At 33.8% G+C, this 20,448-nt stretch overlaps 1 protein-coding gene across 2 annotated transcripts in view; it reads left to right on the top strand.

Annotated features, from left to right (window-relative positions):
• LOC131423407 (inactive dipeptidyl peptidase 10-like) overlaps positions 1 to 20,448 on the top strand; it is a 182,228-nt gene that overhangs the window by 119,594 nt on the left and 42,186 nt on the right. For both annotated transcript variants that reach the window (XM_058573721.1, XM_058575744.1), the window contains exon 2: positions 12,436 to 12,550. In XM_058573721.1, the coding sequence (XP_058429704.1) occupies positions 12,436 to 12,550 (115 nt within the window). The remainder of the gene's footprint in view (positions 1 to 12,435; positions 12,551 to 20,448) is intronic.

Below are 20,448 nucleotides of genomic sequence, written 5' to 3'. Positions count from 1 at the left end.
ATCAGCTTCTCTCTACCACATGCTCTTCTGCCCCTGCTGTCTTCCCCTTTCTGTTTTTCCAACGCCGTTTGACCCTCCATGAAGCCCTCTCTGGAAGCCAATCAGAGTCTGGCACTATACTCTAAGACCTCCAGAACTTTTAGCTAAATACGTATCTTTAAAAAAGTCCCCAGCCTCAGGTATTTTTATAGTGGTCATACAAAACTTGGTAAGTATTGGAGAACTCAGAATCCACATAAATATTTGTAACTTCTGTTTTTGCAGAAGGGTCAAACTGAGACTATAGACATTCACCTCCTGCTTTGCACATTCTTGTTTTTCCCTGAAAGCCAAACTAAAGGGATAATAAGGCAAACAAAAGCAATCCTCTAACATTAAAAAAAAGAAGAAAGAAATTTTTATTGAAAAAGAAGCTTTCTATCTCATTATTAGTCGTGCTTTATGCCACATATTCCCAACCTATTCAATTAAATTTTTTGGTCAAAGCTATAGGCTAGCAGAGGAAACACATGACATTGAACAATCAGATGCAATTTGGCAAGTACCACCAGAGCAGTGAGCCAAGCCTCTATGAGCAGACTCAGGAGGAGACCTCATCCAGGCTTGGGGAAATCACTGAATGATTTTAGATAGGTGATTTTTAAACCCAGACCCAAAACACAGTCACAGTGTGGTGAACATGCATGAACTGGTAGGTTGATCTATGACAGAAATATGCTTCTGGTTTTACAGATGATTTATTTGTGAAATAAATGTTACAATTCTACTATAGACCAGGCATTTAGCATTGCAGATACAGGAAACAAGGTAAAAAAGATTCCGCTAGTGTGGAGTTCATATTCTAGCAGGCAGATTAGCATTTGTAAGTTTACATCTGGAAGGACTTTCTCTCTTAGTTTTTGCTTTTGGAAAAAGGGAATTTCCAAAATAGTATAGATGAATTTCTTTTTTAATTTGCTTTTAAAAATCTCTTGAAAAGCATAACAAAATGAAAAATGATTACGTCCACATGGGTAAGCTTATTAATTGTGACTATCCCTATGGAAGTTTTGTACCTATATATCTTATGATGGAGAAAGAAACCCACAATTGGGGTGAGACAACTATTAAACATCAGCAACCTCTCAGAATACTTTTGTTATGCTAAGAGAATCACCACAGAATCAATCAATGTTTCTCATGTGGCCAAGCAGTGATGATTTTACAGGAAGTTAGTTATCTCTTCCTAGCAGATGGGTTGTCACTCCCTGTCCCTTCCTCCCTCAGGTACACACAAGGTGGAGAGAATTTTGTTTTCGTCTCCTGGGAATGAAAGTACAGAAGGATAAAAAATAAATACAGAACAAAAGAATACTCCAACTTAGATTTAAACAGCCATTAATCTAATAATTCAGGCAAAATGAATCTTTGGAGCAAAGCTCTTTTTGAAATGTGTGGGGAATGGTCTATTTAAAAATTGATGTGCTAAGGGGGGCAGTCTAGGGACTGCTGCAGATACTGGCTACTCTGTTCACAAAGGCTCAGGAAAAAGAAGGCTCTCTTCAGCAGATGAATAGCAACATTGACTGTCTTTGAGGCCAGTAATTGCCTTATTCCTCCATACAAAAATTTCAGCCAGAGGAATCCTCCTTTAAGCAGAGCACAAATGATGTGGTACATGCTTAGACAGATAAAGTGTAACTTACCTTGGGCTTATTTAATTATTCCTGGTCCATGGATTTTCTGGAAAAAAATAACCAGAATACAGAATACTACTTTATTACAGATTTAAATAAAAGGCTCATACCTCTGTTAACTTCTTTTTTCTTAATCGCATAGTGTGCTATGCATAGTATATATGTATTAAAATTGGCTATTAACCAACGGAACAGTAGAAAGGTTAACACACATATTCTTAAAATTTGTAATTAAAAGGAGCATGAAATCCTGATTGTAACAGAGGAAATGTAATTTATTATTTCTTTCCTTTTTAAATACCTGTATGGTTACATATTAACATTTTAATGGCAAAAGCAATAAAAATAATTAAAAGCACATTTAGTTCCTGTTCTGCCCCATTTCGTTAATTTGTACTCTTTATTTTTTCTTGTGAAGGAAAAGTTATAAAATTGATATCTTACCCGCAGCTACCTCTTTATGATATTAAATTTCTATATATAAAAATGGTATTAGGAAAATATTCTCCTACACAAGTACTATGCTTAAACTATATAGATAGACTATATCTCTATCTCTCCTATTTAAAGGGCAGCATTGAAATTTTTACAATAAATTCTTAATTTTCAAAGTTTTTTTTATATTTATTTCTTTTAGAGTTCATTGTTCCTCATAGATGCTCACCAAATAAATGTATGGAGAAAATCATGTTTTGATTTATGTAAATTGTCTGTTTCTATTTCAATATGGGTTTTAACTCCTGAGAAAGCCCAAGTTCTTTGGCTGAAATAACTCTTCCTAGCCACCAACTTTCCTGTGGCAACACTTCCTGAAAATGGGCACCTGCTTAACCTAACTGGGCTGGTTTTCGGCTTGGGAGCAGTGATGACTGAAAAGAAGGCAGTTAGTTAAGATAAGGAGACCGGGTAAATTGCCAAATTTTCCCCCAGATGCTCAGCAGCAACTAAAGGTCAGTTGTGTTATGAAGGGCAAATTAATAATGCTGGCCTTGAACTTCACTTGAAGCTGTAGGGATACTTGCTCTTTTCAAGCAGCTGTATTTTGCTTAACCTTTGTTTGGAATCTTAATTTGACTCCTGGGCAATTACAACCTTTAGCACCAGAAAAAGAAACACATTAAACACATCTTGAAGATATAGTGGGGAATGGGGGCTCCCTTTGGCCTGGGGTGACATTTGTCCACCTTTTATATCTAACCTTCTTTTTATCTAGATTTCTAGCTGAGGAAGGGCCAGAATAGAATTAATCTTCCCCATATTTAACGTTTAACACCAGGGCTGATCTCTCTTCCCTAGATTCCTTTCACATTTAACAACTTGCACCACAATGTTGAGTGTTTTAAAAAACATTTTATTTTCTCTTTTGTTCCTCTATTGTCTAATGAACTTCTACTCTTCCCCAGTAGATTGTCCTTTACTGGAGGCAATTAGTTCATCTGGAGTCCTTACCTTCTGTCTTCCCACCTTTGTTTCTCTTTTCTTTCCTTCCATCCATTTAATATCTGGGCATCTCCTTGAACAATAAACTGAAGCCATCCTTTTACAATGAGGCTAGTTTGTTAAATATTAGTTAGGGCATGCATAGAAGAGAATATATGTGCAGCCCGTTCATCTCCTGAAATCAAATTTTAAGATAATTGGCTTCTTAGCAATTTATACTGGTTAACCATCCCCAGAATTTTAGGGTTATATTTCCAATTTGTAGATGTCTGACATTCCTTTAGTGTTCTTTGAACCACAAAGATATAGCATCTGAGATGGCTTAAGAACTGCACTCTTAGAATGCTTTTCTCTGTAGATTTCAGGTGGAGATAATTACTTCATCTCTGAGTCCACATGTTGCTGAGATCCATCCTTATTCTCTATTCAGAACATAAAGTTGAACACAGTGGTTTACTCCACATATTTTCAGAATACATAATATGTGCTTTACCAAGTGCTAGGGATGCAAGGATGGGTATGAATTAGTTTCTGTCCAGGAGAAACTCAGTTCAGACTTAAAGATGATTATAAATATAGTAAATATAAAGGAAGATTAATAATCCTGATAATATATCTTAGGCATGAATAATTAGGTTTATAATTATGTTTGTATAGATTAAGTCAATTAATTGTGTATGTAACAGAGCTAGTAAGTAGATAAATGGAGAATGAACTTTGGGTATACTGACTCCCAAACCTCTAAGCCATAATGTGTTCACCAAATTCATGTGATTCTGAAATGGATCATTTTAGCTGTTCCAGAACTAATCTCTATGGTAGAGGACTTAATCTCTATGTTGAAGGTTTTCAAACTTTCTTGTGCACAGGAATCATCTGCAGTTTGTTAAAACAAAGATTTCTCAGCTCCTCCCCAGAAACTCAATAGGTCTGGGTTGGGGATAAATAATTTGCATCTGTACAACCCCCACAGGTGACCCCAGAGTTGAACAGCACTGATCTCAGGGAATGTGTTTCAAACCTCAGTATGCAGCAGAATCACCTGGAAAGCTTATTAAAATAAATTGTTGGGTCTGCTCAGGCCCAGGAAATTCAGAAGGTCTGGGATAGATGGAGTCATTTTTATATCAAACAGTTTTCAAATGATGCTGAATGAGGTGGGTATTCATGGCCTACATGAAGGTAAGGAACCATTTAAATGGGTAGATAGAAACAAGCTATCAAGAATCCAGATTTGAAAGATGTAAATCCTTGGATCAAGTTTTAGATGCCACGTCGTAGCATGGCATTCTCTCAGCAAAGCTGAACCAGAGCAGGCACCTGAATAGTAGGAATCTGAGGGGCATGTTAAGAATTGGTAGATACTATAAATAGCAACTGATATTAACATTTATATATACACAGAAGACAGTATTTTCTTTTTTATGAATTTTTTTTCTATGCATCCTCTTATTAACATCAACATATAAAGTTGATAGAAAATTTGAATGATACAAAAAGTATCACTGAGATCACTATATGGGGTATTCACAAAGAGAAATGAGGTGGTCAAGGGTTAAGGTCTGAGAAACTCCACATGTGAGAGATATTAGAGAAGTGATTGAAAATAGAGGATATATAACAAGAAAGTGTGGTGTCAGAGAAACAAGAGAAAGCCCTCCCGAAAGGTTTGCGCAGCAAGCAGATTGGTAATAGAATGTAGTGGAAAAAAACTGACACCCTTATTTAGTTAGTACCATGTCTTATTGAAATGTTGTACGCAATTTCAATTGCCCTTTCTTTCAGAAAAGGTGTGGTGAGAAAGTAGAAACCAAAATATAAATCTGCCTATTTATGTTTCTGGTCATGTAACTTTTTTTCTTTAAAATACAGTTTGCTTCTCATCTTTTCCTAAATACTATATGTTTTTTTTTTTTTTATTAGCATGGATTTATATTTTTATTTATTGAGTGCTGGAGATCAAGCCCAGGGCCTGGCACATGCTTACCATGTTCTCTACCACTACATTATTTCCTGTTGCTTTTACTGTGCCAGGGTGTAGCATTTACAAACAAAAATGCCATGAAACTTTCTACCTTCTCTATTGTGACTTTTTTTTTTGAGGGGGATGTACTGGGGCTTGAACCCCTGGATGCACAACCAGTGAGCCATCTCCTGCCAGTTTTCATATTTTATTTAGAGTCAGGATCTCACTGAGATGCTTAGGGCCTCACTAAGTTGCTGAGGTTGGCTTTGAACTCTTGATCTGATCCTCCTGCCTCAGCCTCCCAAGCCACTGGCTTTTTCTCAAGTAGACATTCACTTGGTTGCTGCAGATACTTACCAGTTACCAGAGCTCACATGAGGCTCTGTAAATTAGTTGTTGGTTATTTATTTGATGTGTCTGTGAAGGAAGGAGGGCCTGAGATTCCTAGTTTGCTGCCTTTCTCACACCAGACCTCCTTATTTGTATTTTAAAAATAGTTTTAGTTGCTTTTTGAAACCATAATTATGTTCAGAATCATAGATGCTTACTTATGCTTACTTACCCCTAAACCAGACCTCTAAGACATGACATGAGAAATGTAAAACTAATACTACATACTGTATTGATGATAGCTGTCATCTTTGTTTTTAATTTAATGGTAATTCTCTAGGATCGTGTCACCAACAATCACATAAAGGGAACTGGCCAACTGTCAAATTACTAACTTAAGGTTTTCAAAGTCAAACTGGATAAACATTTTCTAATTATGCCATAAAAGCATATTTCAAAGATTTAGTGTTTATTCCAGGTATCTTTTTTTTAAGAGAGAGAGAGAGAGAAATTTTTAATATTTATTTTTTAGTTTTAGGTGGACACAACATCTTTATTTGTATGTGGTGCTGAGGATCGAACCCAGCGCCCCGCGCATTCCAGGTTAGCAGGCTACCACTTGAGCCATATCCCCAGCCCTTAGGTATCTTTTATAAAATCTTAATTTGAAAATTCTGCACTTCTGTAATGTCATGAGACAATTTAGAAAATTTGAAATTATTTTTACTTTGTTTTCAGATTAAGTATGAATGTCTTTGGACTATTTATGAACTATCAATAATTGAAAATTGTACTGTTGAAAATGTGAAAACTCAGTAAAATAAAAATAAATGAAAAATAATTCAAAATTTTTAGCTATTAAACAGGAAATGAATTGATAGGAATACTTTGTTTCATTTTAAAAAATGAGGAATTTTATCAAATTTGTCCTAGAAAAGATTGAGTCTGTGTTTGTGAAGAATTAAGTAGATCAGAAGGGTATTGAAGCAAAAGAGTAAGTACAGGAATGAGGAAAACAAGTGAAGAATAAGTTTTTGGATAACTGGTGTGATGATGTTGAGAAACAGGCTAAAGAATTCCTACAATGAGTGCTAACACTCACTGAAGATCTAGTACATCTTTTAAAGCCTGAATAAAGATATTAAAAAAAAAAAAAAAAAAAACTTTTCAGTGCTTCTTAGACATGTGGTTGAAGAAAATATATTTGTATTAACACACCCACAATCAATTTAAAAACATAATTTCAACATCTCACTGATTTTTTCTTTTAAATTTTTTTTTTCTAAATATCAACACTTAGAGATTTTTTTTCAATGTAGAAGGACTGTATTTCTTCCAGGACAGATATGGCAGATGAATGCATCATTGTTTTCCAAAAGAAAGTATAAATGGATTATGATTAAAATTAAAATAAGCAAATCTGGATGCTCTGTATATTACCTTATTTTTAGAGAAAACAAATCTGATGGTTAAGCTTTTTTTCCTTATTTGCTAAATGAAATGACATAGAAACCTTGCTCGTCATATTTTGTTGTTGTTTTTATTCCTTTTTATTATGAATTCTGGTATCATTCTCTTTCCACCTGGAGAAATTAAAAATTCCATGGGATTTTTATAAACTATCTTCATAGTAGTCAGGCTTTTCCTATAAACTCAACTTCTCTGAAGAGTGTTGAATAATTTGATTGGCAATAGATATAATATGAATAGCTAGGTTATAGATCCATTTTGGTTTGGTCAGTAACATTAATGAGATTTTCATCAATCACAGTACTAAACATAATCTGAAATTGAAGTGAAATATAGTCATAGGGCTGCTCAGCTATAGGGATACATACTAAAATTTGTGTCCCTCTCCAACTTTTTTACTGGGCAAGCATCATAAATTATACTTACATAAACCTATATGATATAAATTCCTATACACCTAGGCTGTATCTACCATGTTATAGGTAATTTGTTATTGACCTAAACATCATCATTCAGTGCATGGGTTATATCTCAACTGATGCCTTCACCAATTAGAGAACTAATTTACAAAAGTAGTACTGCATATGGGTATTTATAGTATTTGTTCTTAAAACTCCCAAACTCTCTGATATCATAACCCAACACTGACTCTCTTCTGCATCTTTAACATCTAGATGTGGGACTCTGTACATATTTCACATCTTAGGCTGCCACACAGCATCATACATTTTCTGTGGCCTGCAAGGTGCAATTGATTGCTTTCAGATGTTGAGTGATAGAAGATCATCAAAAAGCAAATTGATCATGACTACTTTCCCCAGAAATAGAGGTTATCATTGAATGAGGTTGTCTTTTCAAGAGGGAGCTTGAAGAACAGAAACAATTTCAGAATTCAAGCATCAGATGAATAATGCTAAAAATAATTGCAGTTGACTTAATCTTAAGCAATTAATCACAATTAAAAAGTTTGCTGTCATTATGTATTTAACCAATGGTCCTGAATTTCTACATACCTTCCTATCTTTGTTTTTACCACATAATTAATTGGGTAATTTTTGTCTAGGTATCTCTTCTAAGAATCTGAGATTGTTAAGTGGTCTCAGGAATCAAAGTTGTCTAAAAAGCAATTCTTATTTTAAGAAGTTAATAATTAAAACAGGGATGTGATGAATTATTGTACATGATTTTAATAGCAATTACTACACCACCACCATTAGCATAATGTTGCTATCATTCACTCATTTCATTGTCATTCAGTCAATGATATTTTATGATCTGAGAAGTAAGTCTGTGAGGTGATAAGAACATAGAAAAGAACAAAATGAATTAGGTTACTAAAATTGTGAGGTCCCCCGAAGCAAATAAAATGAACATTTAAAGAGATTACTGTATATTATTAAGATGAATGCCAAATAAAACATATGTATGGTATACTCCAAATATATATATATATGAATATTATGGAATATTTAATATATTATACAATGTATAATGAATAAAATAAAGCAGAATGCAAATATAGAAGGAGATAAGGCCTCTTATGTTAGAAAAATTAGTCTGACAAGACTTCTCTGAGACAGGAGCACTAGGGAGGAGCCTTGAATGATGAAAAAGAGTAACTCTCACCGAGTATATTGAAGGAGAACAAAGAACTTAACAAGTAGTGAACTTTCTTATTGCATACTGTGGTATGGACTTTATATGACTTTAATCCTCACAATATTTAAAAATAATATTCCAGTTACTCAGATTTTTTTAATAAAGCAAACTGAGGCTTAGAAATATCTTTGCAATCTTACAGCTATTAAATAGCAGAGTGGGATCATGCCTATTGTTACAATGGACTTTCAGGAAGAAAAATCATGTCTGGCTTACATAATTGGGAAAGACTCCCAGGAGAAGAGACACATGAGCAGAATGTGGAATGATTGACAAGGTCAATAATTAGATGTATATGAAAAATGTATCGGTTTTTGTCACTGTGAGAAAATATCTAAGTGAACAACATATAAGATGGACAGGTTTATTTTGGTTCATGGTTTCAGAGCCTTCAGTTTAAAACCACTTGGTACTAATGTCTTTGGGCCTGTGGCTAAGTACATCATGGTGGGGATCATGTGGCAGAGGAAATAGATTGCCAAGAAGGGGCTGGGCATGCCACCAGTGACCTAACTTCCTTCCACTAGGCCCCACCTCTTAAAGGTCCTACCACCTTCCAATAGTACCACATAGGCAGTCAAGCGTTTAACATATGGGCCTTTGGGGGACATTCAAGATGTAGACTATAACAAAAGGGATTGGATGAAACCAAATTAGAAATGGAATGGTGATGTGAATGTCATTTGAAGCTCCTGAAGCAAATCTAGGGAATGGTAATCAGATAGTATGGGGTTACAAGTTCTTTCTCCAAAGGAGACAATGCTGAAGTTTAGATAAAGACAATTACTTGTCTAGACTCACACATTTGTGTTTGATCATTTACATGGGGTGAAATGTAAAAGGACTTTAGAGAATAAAATCACATAATGAAAGCGTGCTTTTGAAATATTATTGCAGTATACAATGTAAGAGGATGGAAATGACAGAATCATTCTGAGAGATCAGCAAGTCAGCAATCATTAAACAGGGACTTCTACATGCCATAGGCATTTATGAGTCATTTTAGAGAAGCCATTCATTTTTATGCAAATAACCTTATGAACAGAAAAGTTCTTCTCATTCAAACACATCTTCTTATATTTTTTTTTTTTTGGTTTTCGTATAAGAAACGTTTCTTTTTTTTTTTTTTTTTAAACAACCTCCCTTTTATTTTTTTTTAATACACAACAGCAGTGGAAAGCATTAAAATTCTTATTACACATATAGGGCACAATTTTTCATATCTGAATATAAAGTATGTTCACGCCGATTTATGCCTTTATACATACATGTACTTTGTTGTGGTTTTTTTGCATTACAATTCTTAATACACATATATACCGCAATTTTTCGTATCTCAGTTTGTATATAAAGTATGTTGACACCCGATTCAAGTCTTCATACATGTACTTTGGATAATGATGTTAGATAGTGCTAAGTGAAATTAGCCAATCCCCCAAAAAAACAAATGCTGAATGTTTTCTCTGCTATAAGGAGGTTGACTCATAGTGGGGTAGGGAGGGAGAACATCTTCTTATTTTTAAAATGATATACTTCCATAGGTGGCTATGACTGTGAAAATATTAATTTATTTGAAATAATTACCGAATTTAGAGTATCACTGTAAATTTTCTAAGGTATTGTGCCACTATATGGTTCCAAATAATTCATTGATTTATTGATTTATTAATTCACTTATTTGAGAAATATTTATCTTTAGACAAAGAATATTATATTAGTTAAGATTATAGTCTTTGTAGCCAGACTTTATGGACAGGACCCCTATCTCTCCCATTTGTTAACTATAAGCAGATAGTAATTAATGTTTCTAAATCCCATTTTTTTCTCATTTGCAAGTCTGTCAAAATAATAGTAATCTCATAGGATTATTTTGAGGATTATGTGATATTGTGAATATGAAATACTTAGTAAAATGCCAGGCATACAGTAAGATATCTAAATCCCTGTGTTAGACAACATTTCAGACATTACATGGTATTATCATGTTCAAACACTGGAATACACAGTCAGAAGTCATTTCTCTGCAGGTCTATCAGTAGTTACAGTGGCAGTGCATAAAGATCAGAATCGGTAGATTAGAATCTGTGATTTTTTTCTTCTTTATTCTTTTACTGGAATGAAAAGTCTGTTATAATTGCTAAATTCCTATTATTTTTCCTTGAACTGTGAAACAATAGAACCTGTTTAGAGTTACTAAGAAAGTGTTTATTGTTCTTGGCTCAGATGCCCACATGATGTTGGTCCCTGCCCCTCTTTTACTCTCTTAGATCTTAATCAGTGTTTCACCATTTTCAGAGCCATTGGTGACTTTGATTCACAGCAGCAACCCTCCTACTTTTATTCCGGCTTACAAGGATCCTTGATATAGGGTGTTACTGTGGGGAATCAAGGAGAATCAAGCACACATCTTCTGATGAAGGAACTCAAAAGTTTCTGCAAGAATTCCTCATTCCAGATAAGGGTATATGATCATAAGACAACTGTGGCTTGACATGAAGTTGCTAATCTAAACCTAAGAATTTGGGAAAGCCACTTTCTTTATTTGTATGGAAAATATGAATGAAAATTATAAACAAAGTACAAGAGGAATAGAGGTGTTAGAAAATAAACATTATTTGAAATTAGGTGTAGAGTGAGTCATTAAAAAAAAATAACAATGCAATTGACCTTTACTAGATTTAGTTCATCAGAATGAAAGACAAACTGTGGTTGATGAGAGAAGGGGGACCCCAAACAAAAACTCCTCTGCTCAGATTCTTCTTGTTTTATTGAATTATTTCAATTTCATATCTTTATGACAGAATTCAATGCCAAAATCACTAGGTGAAAATTGGCAACAATATTTTAATCTGTGAGTCACAGGAAGACATTTACAAACTATTAAAATGTTTCTATCCTGTTATTCTTAGTTTAAATCAAAGCTGTTCTGTGGCTTCTTGTATGATTAATGCACACATAGTGAACTAAACACCTTCATGTTTTTCCCAGAATGAAGTAGCTACTTCTAATTAAAGAAAATTTTGCCTGGAAAGGATGTAGAGTTTGGGGAATGGAGTAGGAAGAAAGATATGAAATACTCATTGTTTTTAAACAATATTGAAAAAAAACCTGACCTTCATATTAAATCAATGTTGTCCGTGCTTTGCTTTGGTGAACTGTGGTTATATATTTCCTTTCAACAGAATAGAGCAGATATCCATTGAAAAATTAAAATCCTTATTGCATACATTGTGAGAGGTATTCAAGTTTATCTTTCCCCATCCATCTTACCTCCTTGCCAATATCATGTGTATTGCCCACTGAGACAACAGCATCAATATTGATAGAGAAGCACTTATTTAATCTAGTTACTATGTCTTGTTGGTTCTTATGAATGGTGGGGATGTTTAAAAAGAACCTGCTGTGTTGATCAATGAGCACTGTTGTGCTGTGAGGAGCATTTGGGGTGATTTTCCCATTTCTAATCTTTTCCCCTATCCACTTAGAAAAGTAGTTGACTGTACTTCAAAAACAGTTGTATTTAAATCTTTATTGTGGGTTTCATTGTAGCATGGATAAATGTAAATTGACTCACTTTATTTCCATAATTATTTTGCAGAATATTTTGGCTATCATCCTGGTGTTTACAGTCAATTCATTCAAACACCAGATATATTTTCGACAGCAGGCTTAAAGTTCTGATGGGCTATCTTCAGAGAAATCCGATTGCCCCCCAAAAGATAGCCATTTATAATACATGCACCTTTGAATAATTAAATGAGTTACCGAAGAGGAAATGGATTCTAATCAGCACTCAAACTGTGATTGTGCCATGCACTGAATCATTCCTTTATGAATATATTTCTCTTGGAGCATGTATAATTATGAAATTTCTTTTTTTTTCTATCTCGGTAGGAACTGGGAAGTAACAGCCCTCCACAGAGAAACTGGAAGGGAATTGCTATTGCCCTGCTGGTGATTTTAGTTGTATGCTCACTCATCACTATGTCAGTCATCCTCTTAACCCCAGGTAATCTGTCTTTATTCCTCTCTTATGATGGTATTGTGGATGATAATTTCACATTCAAATGCCTTAAAAGGGTAGCAATATGTGGTATCTGAGGACACATTAGCATTGGTTGGATTTTTTTTTTAAAGCATAATCAGACATTTTGCAAATGGCACAGTAATTTTGAAGTTCAAATATCATGCAGATTTTTTTGGAAACTGAAAATGTAAAATATATAAATTGAGAATGCCAAGGAGGTCTTTAGTCTCCCTTGCTACTTAGAGAATTATTATGTTTGTCAGTTTTCTAAACATATGAGACATTTGACTTTTAGTGTGGGTTGAAGATGAGGGAGTGGAGTCTAGAAATGTCTGTCTGTGGATAATAACCCATTTTTTTAGAAATGGAAAGAGAGGATTTGACAAATAGAATATCAAATTTTTAAAAAATAACAATTTACTTCTCTAATGCAAGTATCTCTTCCTCTGTCTTCTTTTTCTTTTTTTCCTGAAGATTTTAAATTCTGTGTTTTATCCCTACTAAAGAATTTCTCTAAATTGCCCTTGCAATGATCTTTGGACTGTGTTCTTCAGATTAAAGAGTTTAACATGAATATAGAAGTTACGAATCGACTTAATTCTTCCATGGGTACTATTTCAAATCACAAGAGTTTTACTACTATTTAATAGGTGTTAACAAGGAAGGCAGAGATAAATTCCCTGAACTGTCTTCCAGAAACAGATAAATCTGGCAGATTGCTATGACCTACCCAATTGCCTTCCTCAAAGATTCAATGTCCACATATGGTTCAGTATTATGAAAAACAGTCATTTCCACAATAAGATTGATCTATTCCAAAAATTAACTGATAGTTTAAAGTTGTAGCTTGTTGTTGAATGCTGTTTATTTACACCTCAGTTCCTGGCTTTGTTATTATATAAGCTCCTTAAACACATTGTACGTATTTTCCGAAGTACAAAATGTGATTAACAACAGCTCTTTTTCAGAGTCATTTAGTCAAGTAATTACAGTGACTAATTATACAAATGGCAGTTATCGATTGTTCCAATGTGGTGCTTGGTGAAATATTCCATCTTTGTAAAAATATTGGCTTTGAAATATATAAACTGCCAAAAATGTAGCTTGTCATTTTTATTTAACATATGAGGAGACTGAGAAAGGACTTATGGGAGCCCAGAGGGAGGAATGAGGAGAGAAAGGTAATTGAAAAAAGAAGAAATAAAGAAAATTTCCTGGTAAGAGCTGGCTTATCCAGCATTCTCTTCAGGAACCTTCTCTTAACTGCCTCATTTGTACATCTGTGGTACAATGTAATTCAGCAATGCAGTGGCTCCAAGTTGTTGCAGAATGCCAGGAATCTTTGCTAAAGGAAGATGAGCTTATGTTCAGATGGTGTTTCACTTAAACATAGGAATTTTAGCATAATTACACAAAATGAATGGCTTGGTTTTGCTGCCTTGTGTTGGTGGCTATTAAGCAGATGGAAGGTATTGGTGCCATCATTCCTGAGTATTTCTCTTGAACTCCTATCTTCAAACCTTATTCTAGTATCCATATCCCAGTATATCAACCTCATATTTTGTTTTGTTGAGTGAGACACTGGGGGTCCCTGAAAATTTGGAATAACAAGTATACCATAGACATGGCTACTTATTAAATTAAACTTGATCTACCCAGCCTTTTCCATTTTCCACAAGTATAAAACCACAGTATGATTATATGCATTTTTCCACGCACTTGTTCATGTATTAAAGAAAGGGCTTAGAGGAAGATAAATTCTAGATAGAGTTCCAGCTCTGTAATTAACAAGCTTTTTTTTAAAAACATGGCAAATTGTTTAACTTTTTATTTTATTTGTTTACACGAATGGAGCACAACTTTTTCATTTCTTTGGTTGTGCATGATGTAGACCTTCACCATTCATGTGATCATACCTATACGCAGGGATAATAATTAATAATGTCCATCTCATTCTGTCATCTCCGCCCAACACACACTACCCTCTCCTCCCCTCTCTCCCTTCCCTCCCTTCTGCTCCATCCAAAGTTCCTCCATTTTTCCCTTGGCCCCAGCCCATTATGGATCAGTATCCGCTTATCAGAGAAAACATTTGACCTTTGGTGTTTTGGCAATTGGCTTACATCAGAAATATTTAACTTTGCTTCTCATTTATTCATCTGTATTATTGGCATGTTATATAGTGCCAACTTTATTATTATGAGCATTAAATAAGATAATATTGTTCAACTATTTATTATAATACCTATCACCACTGTTACTATTCCTCTGATTATCCCTATTTTCATTACTTACTGACCACTCAAAACTATGTCAAACATTGTGCTACATGAAGGGTATTTTCCAGAAAAAAAATATAAATTCTCTCAAGAAGATAGATCTTATTCAAATTGAATTTTAAGTTATAACAAAAAAGAATGACTAAATGCTTAATCTGGAATTAATCTTATAGTGGTCTGATTGTTTTTTCATTTGTTTATCCATTCATTCATCTAATAGATAAATGTGGAGATCTTCCCACATTTTAAGTCCTGTGGTTTTTGCCTGCACTACTACTTTTTCATAGCTTTCCTCTCCAATCCTCTTCTTCTGCAGTCACAAAGTATACAAATCTAGAAAACCCATGTACCCCAAATCCAAAGACTTCATTTTATATTACATTAGTCATCCAAATAAAAGTGGAAATTATTACTGAGATTTATAGTTTACCTAGAGCATTTCGCATATCCAAATGTCATTTGATTTCACTGCTATTTTGGGCAGGGATATTATTAAATAAAAAAAAAAAAACATTAACTGGAGTGGGAAAACTATAGCTATAGGAAGCAGACACCTGTGTTCTCCACCATCTGTTTGTAAAACTCATTGCCCCCAGGGACTTGGATGATTACATAAATAGATGAAAATGGGTAGATGACACAGGTTAGGAACTCATTGACCTGAGATCTAGCATGATGCCAGCCAAGTTACATGGCCTCTGTGTGGGCACAAGTAATATGTATAACCAGAATATCTACAGGTTGGTGCCTAAGATTTGAGCCATAAGCCTGGAAGCATACTTAGAGTTATCTAGTCTTTTTACCCTCATTGCCCAGAAAACAAAAAACCTGAGTTTAATTTTTAATATTTTTCCATATTTTTATTGGGTGCATTATAATTGCACATAATGGAAGATTTTCTGTAAAACCTATTGATCTTTTGTTTTTGAGTATGAAAATGTGCATTGAGGCTGCTAATTACACTTTTGAAATAGAAAAACTTGTATGGAGTCCTGCATGCCTGTGGTTAGATTCTGGTTCTTTAATTGTATCTAGCCATCCTTTCTTCTCAGACTTGTGGTCCTTCAACTATACTAGAATAGACCCACAAGGGAAAACCCAGGCTAAAAAGATAATTGCACTCTTCCCTTTTAATCTGTTATACTAGTATGACACTGAAGTCCAGCTATCTTGTTAAAACCGTCAAGCATATGGAGGTTTTCAACCAGGAAGAGAAATATGTCAGGAAGGGAAACTCCTGATACAATATTATTCAGCAAACTATACCTTTGTGTTCTAGAACTGACTCTAGACCAACTTTTCCAATAAGTGTGCAAATCAGAAATTCATATGACTTGTGTAGCTACATAATCTTGATCAAATCACATATTACCTTCTTTGCTATCAAACATGTTGGTCTATTTTTCTTTTTGTTAACATATACCTGAGATAATCAACTTACAAAATTTACTTTTGCTCACAGTTTTGGAGCTCCTGCCCAGGATTGGCACACCCATTTCTTTTTGGCCTCTGGTGACAGGGCAGCACATCATAATGGGACTGCATGGCATATACAGTTGGGATGTGAAAGAGGAAGAAACCAAGGTTTTCCAATCCCTCTATTGACATGTGCCCACTGACATAAATTCTCCCACTAGGCCCCACCTTTTGAAGTTTTTACCACCCCTTGATAGTAGCAAACTAGAGACCAAAATTTTAACCCATGATGTTAGAAGAATATTCCAGCTTCAAACAATAGTTTCTGTATTTCATTGAAGTAAAGGATATCTGGTTTGCTAGACAATGCAGTGATCTCTTGAATTTTCTTAAAGCTTTCATGCCCGTGATCTAATATGATAGGGATAACAATGATCATAGTAATTTGCTTACCAACAAATAACAACAAATTAAACCCAGTATTCTTTTTTGCTAAGTCTTTTCCACCTTCAAAATATATGTCATGTTTTTTTTTTGAAAGATGAAAACATACAAAAGATTATGGAGTCTGAGAATAATTTAGAAACTGTTTTGCTCAAAATAGCATCACAGTTTGTAGGTAAGTGCTGAGGAATGCAAGCCTATAACCAGAGAGATACATGTTCATTGTAATTTTGGTTTGATTACAAATTTTATTACAGAAACAATTTGACACAGGTGCCTTAATTTCAAAAATTGTTAGAATCTTCTGGGCTTTATGAAGAGAGGTCTTGATTATTTTTGAAGAGTGGGTCAACCATTCAATTATTTCCTTTAATAAATAACAATTTCTGAAAAAATCAACTATTTACTCCATTTTTAATTAAAGGCAGACATTTAGATATGTTAATCAAACCTACGTATTCTTAGCTAGTATTGAGTTTAATTTAATTTAACTTAATGAAAAAAATATATGTACCCTTATTTTCAGAATATGATGATTACATGATCGGTAATTATCTTCTACACATATATGAGAAGACAGTCATACTTAAAGTTGTGGAAACATGTCTAATGTTACTGTGCACTTACTTTGCATCTTTATTTTATGCTTAGTATGTAGAAGGAAACTGACCATCTGAAAAATGTTTATGCAGAATACAGTTTTCTATTTTGATCTGACGGGAAAATGAAATTGCATATTTTATGAGTTAGAATATGTTTTGTGAACAGTATTCATTAAGATGTTTAATTTGTCTGTCCTGTTAAAATAACACCCTGTAAGCTGTTTATGCACCAAAGTTCTACAGCAGTAGTAGCCTATTGTCTTTGACTTTATGTCTAATCTTTCAAGGCCAAGACAGAGTCACCATGTTGATTTATTATCTTGGATAAGGTTAAAATTGTAGAGTACTTAATGTTGTCTCCATTGTTAGCTCTAGCTCTTCCTTCTTTGGGAAATTTTCCATTCCTTTGGTTTCCTGCCTAGATGAGCATCTGAGATTGTTCTATACAAGCCTATCAGAATGTAATAGAAGCCATGCATTTATGTAAGAGCTGTCAGAGCCCTGCTTTATCTCCATTAGACAAGACTTTCGTAGGGAACACACAGTCCCACTCTATAGATGTCTTCATTTTTTACTTCCAAGAGATTCTCCAATTTTAGGAATTTTTTAATTGGGTCCCTATGCCATGTTAGGGAATCATGTTTGCAGGTCAAGACTGCTGCAAGTGATATTAATGCTTAGTTAAGTCTCTGATATCAGATCAAAGATTAGATTCTTGATGTTATGCTGAGTTATTTCCTTTAAATCAGATATAGACCTAAGATGTAAAAGGAACCAGAGAAATAAATAAAGGAGGCCCTATCCAAAGAAATCCACAAAACAAAACAAAAACAAGAAGTCAACATTTAAGAAATCAACCTTTTTTTTTTTTTTTTTAAGAAATACCAGTTGTTGTTGTTTTTCCCCCTAAGGACTGCACAATCATTTCATGTAACCCTCATAAAAAACAGGCTTAACAAAGTAGAGCAATTTCCTAGATAACACTGAGGCCAGTGGATATGGATGACTTGGACAGCTAACCTGTGAAGAAGTATAGCAGCAAGAGTTGAGTGAGTTGACCTTGGCATCAAATTGACTTGGGCTCATATTCTGGCCTTGTCTCCAGGAATATGACATTGAGGTAAAGAATTGTCTCTCTTATTGCCTGAGACATCATATGGAAAAGCAATGATTTGACCCTTTGAATGAGTCTTTAGAAAGACTCTTGTATCCTATTTATAAAAGGAGTGAAAGAGTTTATTTTCTAGAAAGGACTTGATAAGATTAATGACTTTATTGGATTAGTGACAGCTGACTTGCTGTTATTATACAAAAATTCAAAGTGAACTTATACTAGTTACTATTGTGCTCCACTAAAATAATAGCTTCTAGTTATAGTTAGTTAAAATGTCCTGTTATATTATGTTGCTAACAATTTCTCAGCAGCTATAATTTAAAAGGTGCAATTTAGGCATCTGACCTGTGTCTTAAAATGTCAAAGCAACTATTAAACTATCCCATTATGATTTTATGAGGGGAAAAATGTTTTACAGATTTTGAGATTTGCATTATTCACTTGTAAACATCAACATCAACCAAGATGCAAATTGTTTATTTTATTTTGTTGAATTAAAAAAGAGATTATGTTATATTGATTGGCATAATCTAATGTGTCTCTGCTTGTTTTTCCAAGAACAGCACAGATGAACTCATTTGAATGTAGCATTATCCAGGCATAATCAGCCTTCTAAAGAGAAAACAATGACAGATCCTAACAGTTTCCCCCCAGATAACATGCATTGTTGTTGATTTTTAAATAGACTTATCTCTGATGCTGAGTGAAAAATAATTTTCTCTGGCACTAATGGATTATGGATAGTTACATTTTTTGTCTTTGCTCTATAGTTGCATTTCTATTTTTAAGGCATAGCAGATTTGCTTACTCTCATTTCCTTATATTTTCCAGATAAAAAACAATTTTAGTTTGTTATAATGCATTTAGTTTTACAAGAGTCAGAAGAGAATATGTTTTAATCAGTAACATTATTACTGCTTTCAACAAGCCAGATATTGAACCACTCTTTTATTTATCCTCACATCATTGACATGAAATAGAGGCATTAATTTATTCATGTTCTACAATATTGCTTGAATCTTACAAGGTAATCTTCATTGACTAATGTCATATACAGAGAAGGTAGAAAAGTAGGAAAAATATCTCATACCCTCTTGGCTCTATCCCTGTGTTAACATCTTAATATAGGTTAAGATATATTCTTGTACCCCAAGGAAGATTTGGACAAAATATATTTTTAAATTCACACACAAAAAATCGACCTTATTTCTGGCCCTTCATTTTTTTTTTAAATGAGCAAAGTAATTCTGTATATTTCCTCCTTTGCTCTTCCTATAGTGGGAAAGGAATTCAGCAGTAGGTAGAGGAAGTGACAGATGAGAGAAATTGGTAACCATAAATGTAAATTCTCTATGAATTTTTATTTCAACTCTCATATTTTTTTCTGGAACATCAAATACCCACGATAAAATATAAGTACACATTTTCCTTGCTAAACTACATCATACAAAAATTATTTATATGTTGCTATACAACTTTATTTTCTCCTATTTTTTATTTCCCACCTCCTAATAAAATTACCTAATTCAGAAAAGTGATATGTGGTCTTTAAAATGTGGGTTTCAAGAAGCTAGTCTACTACCTGAGAAGAAAGGTTTTCATGAAAAAAAAAAAAAAAAAGATCACATCCAACTATCCCCTCCTCCTGGGAGAAAATATTGTAATATATGTTAACCACTTGTTTTTATGAAAGGGGGTATTTTAATATGCCATTATTTGTCTAAATGCATTGGATGCCCTAGTTTATCTTGATTTTTTTTTGTTTTGAACTATAACTGATGTTATATCACAAAGATCACTTATTAACTGTAAGAAAAGATATCAGACATTTTCATATATAGATAGATCTGATGTATGGATGTCTATATATCTATTTATCTATCTATCTATATCTTATTAATGCTATTTTAACATAAGTAATGTCTAACATTTTGTTTTTATTCTAAAAAATTAAATTTTAGCTGGAGTAATTTCAATATTTTGTATTGTTGCCGCATATTTGTCCACACTAGTTTTTAAATACAT

The sequence above is a fragment of the Marmota monax genome, unplaced genomic scaffold (assembly GCF_021218885.2).
Source record: "Marmota monax isolate L192 unplaced genomic scaffold, Marmota_monax_Labrador192_F-V1.1 WCK01_AAM20220418_F8-fsc00154, whole genome shotgun sequence".
Classification (NCBI taxonomy): domain Eukaryota; kingdom Metazoa; phylum Chordata; class Mammalia; order Rodentia; family Sciuridae; genus Marmota; species Marmota monax.
This window is presented reverse-complemented; position numbering and strand designations above follow the sequence as displayed.